At 38.6% G+C, this 14,165-nt stretch overlaps 1 protein-coding gene across 1 annotated transcript; it reads left to right on the top strand.

The window, feature by feature from the left end:
* Positions 1-1,318: 1,318 nt before the first annotated feature.
* Positions 1,319-13,548, top strand: LOC107095322 (transmembrane protein 168-A-like). Its single transcript, XM_015391362.1, has 6 exons — positions 1,319-1,378; positions 3,239-4,201; positions 4,848-5,123; positions 6,465-6,607; positions 11,203-11,480; positions 11,924-13,548. The coding sequence occupies exons 2-6, from the start codon at positions 3,365-3,367 to the stop codon at positions 12,472-12,474; spliced, it is 2,085 nt and encodes a 694-aa protein (XP_015246848.1). The 5' UTR covers positions 1,319-1,378; positions 3,239-3,364; the 3' UTR covers positions 12,475-13,548.
* The last annotated feature ends 617 nt before the right edge of the window (positions 13,549-14,165 follow it).

Raw genomic sequence — 14,165 nt, 5'->3', positions numbered from 1 at the left:
AGATATATATATATATATATATATATATATATATATATATATATATATATATATATATATATATATATATATATATATATATCACTCTAAAACCCTTTGCTCCATATGAACCAAGAGGAGAACTTTCCTTTCGAAAAAGTTTTACTTAATTTGTGGTCAGTTTATCACTTTGTTCTTGTTGATCTTTATGTCTTCTTATCACTTTTACTTTCACTTTGTGGTTTATCAGTTTTAAATTTTGTTTTGTTTTATTTTTATTTAGAGGAGGTCTACACTTTGATACGTAGGCAACACTCAGAGATCCAAGTCCATTTTTGTCAATTTCTTTAAAAATTATGATAATATTTTTTTTTTTTATCAAATTACAGTTATAAAATGGTAGCACAGCCTAAAAGAAATTTAATATTGAGGTTTTGATATGTCAAAATTAGCAGAAACAGAAGTCCCCCTCTTTCCATGTTACCACGATAGACCCCTGTTGGTGATATTTGTGCGTATGTGTGGGAGTGAGTGTGTTTATTAATAGTGGTGTAGTAGTAGTAGTAGTACAAGTACAAGCAAATTAGAATTACTGCTGAATACAGAAGCAACAGCAACATTTTTCCTCGGTTAAAAAAAAAAGCAAAAGTATTAGCTCAAATATAGTTGATAAAGCATTCTCAAAATTTGCTAAATGGCCTCTTCTACCTAGAATTTTTAAGAAAAAGATTTGGTTTTGAGGTGGATCAATGTTCCTTTTGTAACAATATTAGTGAAACTCTTGAACATGTTTTACCTGTGTCCTCCTAAACATCGCTTCTGGAAAGAGATGAAAGATTGGATTTCTTTAAAAGATAATTATATTCCCCCATTTGCCCTAAATTATGTCATTTTTTATATGGACCATCTTATCCAGCCTGTTTCTAAAACTATTAATATCCTTCCGCTGTTGGGTAAATATCATATTTACTGTGCTAAATGAAGAAATGCTAAACCTTCCTTAGATTTTTGTTTATTAATGACTTTAAAAAAAAAAATTCTTCTCTTAAAAAGATTTTTTTTAAAAGACAAATATGCCAAAAAAAATTAATCTTGAATTCTCCCAACATCCACTATTCTAATTGCATCAATTTTTTCGTTTTTCATATTTCTATGGCTCTTTCTGTTTGATTTAAATGTAAATTCCCTGCTATTTGGTTTACTTTGTTTGTTTGTTTTTTATCGTAATTAATCTTCATCTGTTCATGTACACTTTTGTCATCCTCTCCGAGAGTATTTTTTTATGCAAATGTCAACGGCTTAATAAAAAAGGCGAAAGCACGAGCATTTTTACCCTAGCGAGATCCCGTAGATTCAGGAATCCAGGAAGTGCTGCTTCTGACAGTTAAACACAGAATATGTAAGCTACTTTCTATCGATTAATATGTGTTTAATACATTTATTTTTACTGCTGTAGTTTTCATGGTTTTAGAGGTACACATGGTCGCTTTCAGACGTTAAATATTTGCACATGAATAAACGTGAAGTTAGTGGATAAGGCTAACGTTGTTAGCAAAATTCTGAGCTTCAGTAAGTGCCACATCGCCACAAACTGACAGCGGGGCAACAGTTTGCTTGTCATGCTGACCAAAACTAAATATTTGGTTACATACTGCTAGTAGTTATTTATATATCTATTTCCTTACGTTCATCTTTTTTTTTTTTTTTTTTTTTTTTTTTTTTTTTTTTTTTTTTTTTTTTTTTTTTTTTTTTTTTTTTTTTTTTTTTTTTTTTTGTCGCTGGTTTTGAGTCAACATTATCAGCTGTCAGGGAGATTCAGATCCGAAATAAAAAGTTGTATGGTTGAATAAACTGATCATTAAACAGATAATTTACACTTTTATTCTGGGTTTGGAGGAAATGGAAATGCTTGAGACATGTTAATGGACAGCATTAGTTCTGATTGTATTGTTTTAATGTTGTTGTTTTTGTTTTTTTTTACTGCTAACATTGTAGTTTTGTTTACAGGCAAAAAAAAAAAAAAAACCTCCATATAATAATTATATCCATGTAAAAATACAAAGATATAAATCAAACATTCAAAGCAATGATTTACACTTAGAAACTCAACATTTAGACGTTGATAGTTGGTGTGTAGAAAACAGTTAAAAGCTCTGAAAAAAATAGTCATTTATTTATTTGTTTTTAATTGTTTGTTTTTTAAACATTCTTTTAATTAGATTGAGCCTTACATTTAAATTAAATTGTAAAGCAATTTCTAGCATTCAAAACAGCCACAAGAAACTGTTATAGAAAGCTCTGAGTTTACACCTTGAAGCTTTCTCTCTCTCCGGTTCTTTTCCTGAGATCACTTGGGACAAACCCTTTAAATAATACCTCGTGGTTTATATTTATTAAATAACCAGGAGACATGACAACAGATTTTGATAGAAATTGTAATCTTGCTCAGATCAGATGGAGGGGGAGTGGCGGTCTAGTGGTTAGGGCATAGAGCTTCGAATCCTGAGGTTCTGAGTTCGAGCCTCTGATCAAGACCCTTAACCCCCGATTGCTCCCCGGGGCGCCCCACGATGGCAGCCCACTGGTCCCCAAGGGACGGGTTAAATGCAGAGGTAAATTTCTCCAATGTTGGATCCAGAAAGTTCAATTATATAATATTATATCAGAGAAGCTGCTTAGATTACAGAAGGTAGCGCTTACAAACTGCAGTGGCCCCTCATCACAGTTAAGTTCAGCTCTTAGATCGAGGTCACTGCTCTAATTCCACTCCCAAATATTTAGATTAGATTAGGTTAGATTAGATTCAACTTTATTGTCATTACACAGGTACAGGTAAAAGGCAACGAAATGCAGTTTAGGTCTAACCAATAGTGCAGTAGCAGCATAAATAATGGTTCCATAAATACAGGACATGGGTTTTCTACTGTTTCTATTTGCCACGTCCTGTAAGAGGAACCATCCCAATTAGATAAACTAATTGAAGAAACATTAGTGAAGCCAGATATTATGAAGGTATAACTGATTCACACATCATCAGTTAAGATTTTCCTAACAAAACTAAAACAAACTCAATGTGCATTCTTGTTTCAAATTCAGAAATTAAGCAAAAAATACTTGAGAAATATATGAGAAGTGTCTGTTCACATAAAAGTTTTTTATGGGTAATTGAACATATAGAAAGTATTTGGTTCCTCTTCATGTCATAATAATTAAATACATTTGATGTTTTTTGTAATTATTTAATTTTCTTTATTTACAGGGGCTGATTTTGTGGAGTGCCTGCATGAGGCACCGTCCTCAAGTAAAAGTCTTTTGGGAACGAAAGCCTAAAACTGAACATTGGTGTTTTCCGGCTCTGTTTGGATAAATTGATTTCAAGCTCACCATGGATCGGGATGAGGAGGAAGAGGAGCTGACAGTCAAGGCAGCACCAAAGGAGGTGGATGTGTTTACGTCTGTGTGCTGCTTGGGTTACTTGTCCAGCATCAACCTCCTCGTTGCGGTATGTGTCGGCATGTACGTGCGCTGGGAGGTGACGAGCGAACCCATGATCCTGGTCATCTTCATCCTCGGCCTCTTCGTCTTGGGAATCGCCAGCATTCTCCATTACTACTTTGCCATGGAGAAGGCCAGCCTCAGCTTGTTCCACCTGTGGTTTGGTTTTCTGCTTGGACTCCTGTGCTTCCTCAACACCCCTGCCTTGGATTCCAATATTACAGAACTTGTCGCCAACTATCTCCTGGTAGCCAGCGTGGTGATGAAGGCCGTCTGGGCTATAACTGAACGCATATGCCACTCAGTCAGTTACAAACCTATGTTGTTGACGTCAGCTGAGTGGCTGGAGCTGCTGGGATTTGCAATCGCCAGCACCACCATGCCTCTTAACAAGTCGGCGGCCATTGTCGGCTTGGCGGTGGCCTTGGGAGCTCTCATTGTGGATTTGAGGATGAAATCACTTCTAGCTTTCCCCAACCTGATTTGCTTTGCGTTGGTTACTTCCCTTGTGTTCTTTAAGGCCTTAAGCATCCAAGCTAACCCGTTTGCCTTAGGCTGCTTCCTAGGCAGGCAGCTCTGTGAGCCGGTGTTGGATGTGTACTTCAGCGGGCTCGGGCCCACTGAGCGCTGGATGCCTGTGCTCTCATTAGGGAAGTTTTGGAGGAGGCTGTCCCTTTTTCCTCTATCCCTCATGGAGCTGCTCTTCTTTGTCTTTGCTGCCTTAAAGGTAAATGCATCAAATTTAAAAAAGAAAATTATTTCAAAGCATGAAGAACAGACTTAATGCAGCTTTTTTTATTTATCTCCTTTGAACGTTTTCCATGCATTGCCATGTTTCAGCTCACAAGCTGCAGTGCAATTGCTTTTTTCTGTGATTAACAAAGTTTGTTCCTTACATATAAACTGACAGGAATCTGGTACACATTTTTATTTGTATTTGTTTGTTTTTTTCATTCTAACAATTCTTTGATTAAATAAAATAAAAGAATATGGTTTACTTTAGAATTTACCCCACTTCCTTATACCTCTAAAGTTCTTTTTAGTGTGCAAAGCTGGTAAACATGCAGCTGAAAGCTTTCTTCTGTAGCTGTAAAGTGGTTAAACAGGGTATTCACACAGGAAGATTGAATGGATACGTACATCACACATTGACATTTTTATTTGTAAAAACAACAATAACAAAAAAACAAAAAAATATCATTAACCTCCCTTTTCAGAGTTAATACTTACATTGTTGGACTATCGCAAGCATATATAATAAAACACACTGAAGCTTGTGGTTTTAAAGCAACAAAATCCATTTTTTTTTATATTTCCCTGTATATTATATGTATTTATTTAATGACTTTGTATATTGTTTTTGTCTTGGACAGCTTGGCCACTTGGAGCTTTGGTATCTGGTGATCCCTGGCTTCTGCCTCTTCGGCCTTTTCTGGGCCATCTGCCACATAATTTTGCTGATCACAATTTGGGGCTTCCACACTAAGCTGACCGACTGCCAGAATGCCTGGCGGGCCCATCCGTCAAGTAGACGTAGTCTGGATCAGGTCATGGCCTCCAGGGGCATTCGACACTTCTGCCTTATTTCAGAACGCCTCGTCTTCTTTAGTCTGCTGTCAACCGTCATACTGGGAGCTGTGTCCTGGCAGGTAGGATACTGGTTGTAAAAATCAAGTTTCTTTTTTTACTATTCACATAAAAACTGGTCAAATTGTGATTTGTTTTTAAATCATCTGAAGAGCAGAAGTGTGTGCACATAATTTTATCTTGCTCCCTAAACTGAGCTGCTTATGTGAGCAAATTTAATTAGCTCTTAAATATCCTCATCTACTTGCATAAAGAGCAGCAATAACGTATTTAGCCTTATTAAGCATTTACCTTGGAAGAGTCCCGTGGGCACAAGTCCTAATTTAAGACATGCATATTTTTTTATTCATTTTATTACAGCTGTGCTTTTTGGAGTTTTCCACTGATATGATTTCAGCGACTTTAAAAATGCAGAAAATGTGTTAAAAAGTCGACCAGTTAAAACTGGTTGACTGTTTTAGTCATAGATTGCATATATGGCTTAACATTCATCTGGAAAAGATTTGTTACAGTTTCAGCTACAAACGGGTTGAGCAGGTTTTCCTTTTTTTTTGCTAAGCTATTTTAGTCAAAAGTATTTGAAAGAGTTGACTTTTTAAAAGGTAGAATAAGATGTTTTTTTGTTGTTGTTTGGCTCAAAACTACTCTTGACTTCTGCTTCAAAAGTTTCTACAAAAAAGGAGCATTTCTTAGCCTATTAGAATCAAAAGCAGATTAGTGTGCTCTTAGAAAAAAAAATAGTTCAGATGTTATCAGTTTTTAATGCAGGCATCCGGGGTTACATTCCTGACCTTTAGATCTTTGTTGTATGTCTTCCAAAGGCCATTAATGCCACAAAACCTTGAGAATAAATAAAAAGTGAGTAAAAGAATTTTAAGATGTTTGCAAACGCTGAACACATTTAGTAGTATTAAAAAAAAAATGTTTTCCTATTTTTTGGTAACACTATTTAAATGATTTCTTAGAATTATTTCCTATTATAAGAGTTTTTTTATCAGAATCTTCTGTTGGTAAAACATTTAAAATCTTAGAGGGTTTATCCTTCTATTTTTCTCAGGATCCACCATCTTACCTCATTTAAATATAACTCATGTTCATATCTAACCTAAAATGTAGGTCAAAACCTGTAAGCCTTAATATTTAGCATCTCCAAGACAGCTTAAGTGCTAAGACGTATTAACCGTTATAAAACTACAGTCATGTTTATCTGTTTATCTTCACTGTAACACAGCGCTGTCTCCATTAAGTCGGCCTGTCATGTTTTTACCCTTCCATAATAACACTGTCAGTCCCAGCCTGTGCTTCTGCCTCATTATGTGTCAGCACCAGTTAAGTGAGTCTGATTATCTTGATGCGAGCTGCTTGTGGTAAACAAAAGTGACGGCATGTTTGGTTTTTTGCAGCCCTACAACGGTCTCTTCCTCAGCGCTCTGCTGGTGGTGCTGCCTTTGGAGTCTCTCACACACAGCCTGTTCCACGAGCTGGGCAGCTGCCTGGGAGGAACCTGTGCTGGCTACGCGCTGGTAATACCCACCATTTACTACAGGTAATTGATTGATCACATTTTCTTTCTTTTTTTTTTATCCTTTCAAATTGTTGATTGGACTCTAATGCTACGTTCTCGCCGGACGCAGCAGAAGCAGCAAGTTTACATGCAAAGTCAATGGTTGACGCGCGTATAGGCGCAGCAAAAGGTCCCGCAGCGCGTTTGAGCAGCTGAAGCAGCGCATCGGGAGCGTTTAAGCATCTGACGCGCCGCAAACGCGCAGCGACTCGCCGCATCAACCAATCAGAGGAGCTGATCTGGGAGCTGGCCGTGAGACAGACACATCGCTGATGACACAGAGCGCTGTGATCACTCCTCTGAAACAGTTAATTGACGCCTAAATTAACTTAAAATGCTGAAACCTGCCGACAGAATATGTTTGCTTTTATTATCCTTGGTTCACCAGCCGCCGCGGTGAACCAAGAGGAGGCGACCCGGCCATAGGCTGCTGATGAATGGGGTCCTACTGACAGTGCACCACTGGTATGTGGGGGTCTGAGTGGCTCCGACAAAAATTATATTGGAAGGCAGGATGGTAATCTGGATGAATTGACTGCAATGATTAAGTTTTCAGGTGGACTTTCTCACCTAAAAACATATTAAAACTACTTTATTCCCACTGATCACAGCAAATATAGCTGCAAGGCAAAGAAAGGATAGGGTAGCTCCATCCAACGCGCGTCAGACACACTTTTGCACCGCGCAGCCAGAGCAGCAAAGCTGCTTCAGCCGTGCGTCAAAACTGACTTGTACAAGCAGCAAAAATGAAGCAGCAGACGCGATTTTGCTGCCCCTGCTGCATCCGGTGTGAACGCAGCATAACAGATGAACTATTTGACTTCCACCATTAACAAAATCCAGCATCCTTCTAAACGACTGGCAAACTGAAGATGCAAAAACCCTTACTTGAAGGATTGACTCCATTTATGTAGCGGATTGTGGTCTTCTTTATATTATCTTCTTGTCAGCTGTTTCTTATTGTATGTTCTCTCTTTGTACTAAACTAGGGGCCATTAGCTAGCAATGTTTCATAGGGTATACACCCCTTGGTGTATCACATCTTTAGGCTTTGTGCAGAGTAAGAGTGTCCAGGATTATCCTCCACTGGAAAATGTTGAAATTTAGATTCAGAAACACTATTTACTGCATTTTGAGGCGAAATGCAGCTCAATTTTGTCTTTGTTACAACACTACTTTTGTCCTGATTGTGGGAATTATGTGTGCTTGACTAGAGGTGGAGATGAGATAATATTCAGGTTAAATATAATAATAATCAGAAATTGTAATGCTACGTTCACACTGCGGTTTGAGCAGCAAAAAGCGCCTGCTGCTTTATTTTTGATACTTGTACACATTAAGGTCAGACGTGCCTCAAGAGGATCTTTGATGCTCCTGAAGCGTGTGTCCAGATGTGTCTTAATACTTATGCTGCTCTTGTGTTCAATGATAGAGAGCAGCTTTGCTATATTTGCTGTGATCAGTAGTTAAGAAGCAGTTTTAAAATATTTTTTGTGAGAAAGTCCACCTAAAACATCTTCTGTGCGGTCAGTTCATCAAGATTATGATCTTGTCTTAAAGTATTATTTCGCTGTGAGGTGTGCTGTCTTTGGGAATCCAGCAGCAGCCGCCTCACGCTGGGAGTTTGTTGGGAATTTTCCCCTACTGTTCGTGGCGGCTGGAAGTAGATGTTGGCGTCATGTACGTGGCTCAAACTGCAGACACCAGAATAATAAAAGTGAATATATTTTCCCGGCAGGTTTTGACATTTGAAGTTAATTTAGGCATTAATAAACAGTTTCAGTGGAGTGATCATAGTGCTCTACATCAGCAACAATGTCTGTTTCTCTGCCAGTTCGCAGATCAGCTTCTCCGATTGGTTGATGTGGCACGGTTAGCAGCAAAATTAACATTTTTTCAACTCCAGCATCTGCTGCTTGTGAAATTTTGTTGTTTCCAGGAGGAAAAACGGGCATACAATTTTTCTATTTTTTTAAAGGCCGATCATTGTACGGCTGTAGGCATTGCTAGCTAAAAGCCTGCTCTTTTCCCTCTACAATGGCTCCTAATAGTGACTAAAAATCTTAAAGAGCCAACGAAAGGTTTTGAATATAGTATAAATGACTATATACTATCAAAAATATGGTTATAGATGTATTTTGCTCATCATTCGCTTGGAAAGTCAGGAATAGAAAAGAATCTGATATCAGTGATTCCTCATTGTGAAACTGTCCTGTTTTGTTCTTATTTTAAAAACTATTAATGCAAATAAACTGTTTAAAATGCCAACTAATTTTCTACTACAGGTAGAAGAATAAGGTAGATTTTATTTAAAGGCCATGTAATATTTGCAACTCTACATGATTTTAATTTAGCTTGGCTTGGGGTAAATTTGATTTAAAAGGATGTAGACCCCTGTACTAAATAGATGGGGACATTATTTCTACTTTTAAAGGCCAATTTATGCTTCTGACGCAAAGCCTCTGCAACCATCAAATCTGTCTCTGTGCGGGACCTCGCCCCCTGCGCAGAGGTTCTGCAACCGTCGTCGTGCACATCAAAAATATCCTGACTACACGTCGGACAGTCACAAACCCGCAGAGACCTCAAGCGGAAGTGAGCAGACAAAAAGCACCTGTGATTGGTCCTTGGTATGTCTCTCTGGCTGTGTGTGTGGTCATCCTTCTTGATTTGATGCCGGAGCAAGCCATTTTTAAAAACCGAGGAACAAATACAATGAACAACTACAACGAAAGGTTAATCGAGGAGGTTCGCTCCATAAACAGAGCCTATTTCTCTCCGATGTCTAGCAACTCTAGATCCACCTCCGTGACCGTGATATCTTGCAGACGCGCCATTGTTGTTTTGGAAGATAAACACTCCCGCCGGCGCCGCCGAAGTTCTCGTGACCATCCGTTAAAGATCTTGCGAGTTCTCGAATAGGCTCCCCCTTCCGCTTTGCCGGGAAACTGCTGTGCGTCCCTAGAAATTCCAGACCGATGCTGCAGAAGCATACCAGCAGAACTGGTTCACGACTAGAACCAAGCGACATTTGATGTGTGCGTTTGCAGAAGTCTAATCTGCCCTTAAGTATGAAGGAGGATCTGTGATGCTGTGGGCCTGTTTGTCTTCCTAATCCCCATTGGCTCCGTGTTTTAGTGCTTGAGTAAGAGCCTTTCCTTTTTTTGAATGAAAATATTTAAAATAAATGTTGGATTTTTCTAAAATGTTCAGTGTGGGATTATACTATGACAAAGATAAAAAAAAATAAAATAAAATCCTTTTTGCATTTTGAATTTTTTGTCAATCTGGTGTTACTATACAAGTTACATTAACCTGCTGCAGCACACTTTGATTCAAAAAGCTGCTAATATATAAATTATATTAGCTAGTTATATAAATTGTATAATTAATATTGCACAGGTAGTCAGAAGAGGCTAAGCATCAAATACATAGTTGTTTTTTAGAGAACGCTTCGGCTTTCTAAACATTTAGACTCAACTCAAGGTTGTTTCTGGGAGTCTGTAGGGAACACTTAGGGCACGATGAGAATCCAGCAATAAATAATCAGCTGTGATGGCTGAAGATTATGCTTTCATAACGACAACACCCTCTCAGGAAGATCAGAGGGGTAAGGGAAGGGGACACAAGTTCAGTGAAACAAAAATAAAAGAGAGATGTGAGGTTTTAAGCACTGAGGGGAAGGTACTAGAGGCAAGGGACAGACAACAGAAAGGAGGAACTGTTTTGAGAAAAAAGAGCGGATGAAGCTGTGAGGGGGCTTTGGAGGAAAGGGTGGGATTATTAATTTCTTCTTTTTTAAGATGAAAGAGATGTCAGGGGAAGATGCTGTCTGAATCTTGAAGTTACTCCCTTCAGCCCCTCAAAGGCACGTTCTGAAATGATTAAAAAAGGGGTTTCAGGGGTTGGTTGGATCTATAAATCATGCAGCATGTCACTCTCAGATCTGTTGTTTAAACATTTTAACAAGCGCCTGCATGCCAAGTATCTCCACACCACAATGATGCTAGTAATATCTGTCACCAGGGCGATTTCGTTTTGCAGAGACAAACCAATGTTCAATTTTGTTGGATTCTAAAATGAACAAGATTCTCCATGTAGTCCTTAAAGGACATTAAAACATAAATGAAGCAGATTTTGTGGTTGTAAACTTACAAAATGTGAAGTTTTATGCAATATCAAACTTTGCAAAAATAATTTGGTTTGCCGTAGATTTAAAGACTTTTCACTTAATTTAGATAAACGTTTTCATTTTCTTGCCAGGGTAGGTTGGGAGATCGCTGGTTTATTATTTTGGCTCTTGTATGGAGAGATCTGTAAGTGTGATGTATGACTTAGCCCTCCGCCTGGCCATGAATAACATCAGGGCCCTTAGATAGGAAAGAAAATATATGGCTGACCTGGATGCCTGATAGCCTTGACTTGTTGAATGTGTCCTTTGTCATGTTCTTGTTGCTTTCCAGGAGAGCTTTGTGTCACATACGCCCAAAACCTCTTTTAGCTTTCTTCCGCCTGTCTTTTTGGTCGTTTTTACCAAATCGCTTCTTTTAAATCCAAATCTCTCCCTTTACCCCCAGTGCCGGCAGCCAGCCCACTCTCCTACCACCTGAGCTTGTGCAGGAGTTGAATCAACGCTCCACGGCCATGCTGAATGACATGCAGCGCCTCTTCTCGCGCCACATGATCCAGACGTTCGGCTGCGACTACTCCACCAGCGGCGTTACCTTGGAGACCGTGCAGAACAAGCTCCGCAGCTTTATGGAGCTCCAAACGGCGGACGGCCCACGCCATGACACATATTTGATTTTCTACAGCGGACACTCTCAGAAAGGCACCGGGGCCTGGACTCTGGCAGGTTGGTGCCTCATGGGGGTTTGTTCTGTCCATGTAGCTCATGCTTTTTAATGCTACTAGCAAACAGATCCAACTGCAGAGCAAAAAATCATTACACCACCACCACCATGTTTAAGTCTGGGTATAATTTATTTATTTTTTTACTTTTGAAAGGCTTGTTTTTTTTGTTTTATACAAAATGCAACAAAACACACGTCCCCAACAACTTCCACTTACATCTTGTCTTAACCTTTTTTTCACTTTATTAAATGTAATCATCATTTGAAAATCATATCTTATATTCTTTCTTTGAAAGTGAAGTTTGATTAATGATCTGAACCATTTTAGTGTGAGGAAAAAAAGGAAGACATCTGTAGCTGGGCAGAAACTTGTTTGCAGCACTGTATGCATGATCTTGTCTTGTTTTGTATTCACATGCCTTTTGTCTTATCATCCCATCTTAAGGAGGAGAAAGTCTGCATCTGAACCAGCTGCTGGAGATCTGGAAGGAGAAGAATGCCGGCCACGGCTCCCGTCTTATCGTCGTCTTGGACACTGAGAACTCCCTCCCGTGGGTCAAAGAAGTGCGCAGAGTGGACGGCATCTACATGGCGGTGCAAGGGGCCGAGCTTCCGCTCTCCAGGCTCGACCCAGAAAGCGGAAACATCCCCCTCCTCGGTGACTTCACTTCTGAATGGGTGGAGTTCAACTGCAACCCAGCCAGTGACACCCAGTGGACTGAGAAGGGCAGGGCGGTGACGGCGGCGTACGGCGTGTCGAAACGCTGGAGCGACTACACGCTTCACCTTCCCACCGGGAGCGACGTAGCCAAGCACTGGAAGACCCATTTCCCTAAAGCCACCTACCCACTGATCCACCTCTCCAACTGGTGCTGCGGCTTAAACCTGTTCTGGTTGTGCAGCGTGTTTCTGCGCTGCTTCAGGAGGTGTAAACTGGCCTGGTTCCCTCCAGCTGTTCTGGACACCGGACAGGGCATTAAACTGGTACATTCATAGGTAACAAATGGATAACAATAGGAAAAATGTTTTTTCATTCCTTGTCAGAAAAAAGCAGGGTATGAATATTGTCTTGTTTGCTGTCAAAACCTTTTTACAACTGGAGAATGCGTTTTATATTATTATTATTATTATTTGTAACCATATTTTCTCGGTCAAGGATGGCAGACCAATTGAAGGACATAGAATTAGAACATTTTTTGTAGCTGTTTTTTGTTTTTCCTCTAATTGTGCCATTTATTTACAGCAAAATGTATTTAAAGTGGTTTTGGGATCCTTATGCCTTTTTTTGCATCCAGCCTTAGTAATCAATGATTTCCAAAGTGCTTCTCTCACACCAAGTTTTTATGTGTCGTTCTGTACCTTATTTTGGTGGTTTTCCTGACAAGATTTGTACAAATACATGCTTAGAATTAGTAACTCATCCAGCAAAGCAGTTAATCATCATTGGAAAACAAACTTTTTTCGGTTTGTTTTGTTGCACAGAACATCAGAACCCACTTTGACCATTCCTTCAAGCTTTGCTGCCTTAAAAGGAGAGTAATTCCTCAGTTTTTCCGAAGATGTTGGGAAGCTTTTTTGTATGCTTGTCTGTTTGCTGATGGAAAAAATGGTTAAAGAATAAACTCTTTTAAAACAATTACTTTTCATAAACATTATTTATTTATTTTTTTTTTACTGCAAAATCTCTGCTGCAGAGAAGAGAATCCCACCAGCATAATGCTGCCTTCACTGTGCATCATTGAGAGGGTGATGTGTTCCAAGTCATGCGGAGAGACTAAAGTTTATATCTGGGCTTTTTCAAATCACACCTCATATGTTAAAGAAAAACATCCCCATAGTATGATGTTGCCACCTCTGAATAATAAATTCTGAGCAGCTGCTTGCCAGGGGAAAATTGGAGAGACATTTAAAAGATAAAGACTCCATTTGATACCAAGGAGGGCATTGGAGAAGGTTATATAAAATCACAATAATTATAATTAAAACAAAAATTATTAGCAAAGAGTGACACCAAGCTACTGTAAGTGCTCTGAAAAATACATTTAAACTAATTGTTGTGCGTCTTAGCTAAAGATGCAGCTAAAGTTTAAAACAGGATATTCTAGTTTGTGTTTGTCAATCAAACACAGTGCTAGTTAAAAAAAATGTTTTTCTTTTTTTTTAGAACTTTTTATTTAACCATTTTAATACTTTACATAAAATTTCCTGACATAAACTTAAGTAGAAGATGTAAAGACAAAAACAAAATACGAAAAGTGACATTTACTCTCAATATTCTCTCACTTTCCTTTTTAATATTGTCCAAAAGTCATCGTATTATTGGACAATTCCAAAAAATGTGTGTGTTGTATCCAGTATTTTTACAATTTCGCCAACATAATGCAAAACTGGGATTTTTCATGAATGAGGATAAAATAAAGGGAGCATTAAAGTATCTTATCTTCACTTTACAGTCAAATTCTTTCCACCATTGGCTGCTAATTCCCCTATGACAGCCGGTACACATGTCCACCCACGGCGATTCTTCAATTATAACATTTAATTCTAATTCCCATTTTTCCTTGATATTGTTCATGTTTTGTAAAGTGTCAATTACCACCTTTTTTATATATTAGATATGTTTTGTTTTTTTTTGTCGGGAAAGGCTTCTCTAGCGCCAATAAAGTACTCTTCTATTTTATTGGGAT

Source organism: Cyprinodon variegatus, unplaced genomic scaffold (genome assembly GCF_000732505.1).
Source record: "Cyprinodon variegatus isolate N-32 unplaced genomic scaffold, C_variegatus-1.0 Scaffold537, whole genome shotgun sequence".
NCBI classification, from domain to species: domain Eukaryota; kingdom Metazoa; phylum Chordata; class Actinopteri; order Cyprinodontiformes; family Cyprinodontidae; genus Cyprinodon; species Cyprinodon variegatus.
The sequence above is the reverse complement of the archived record's forward strand: the minus strand, read 5'-3'. Positions and strand labels throughout refer to the sequence as shown.

Coding starts and splice junctions, on each gene's coding strand:
- LOC107095322 (XM_015391362.1), top strand. CDS start 3,365: ATGGATCGGGATGAGGAGGAAGAGGAGCTGACAGTCAAGGCAGCACCA. Junction 6,608..11,202: donor ATACCCACCATTTACTACAG/GTAATTGATTGA, acceptor CTTTACCCCCAG/TGCCGGCAGCCAGCCCACTC. Junction 11,481..11,923: donor CGGGGCCTGGACTCTGGCAG/GTTGGTGCCTCA, acceptor TCCCATCTTAAG/GAGGAGAAAGTCTGCATCTG.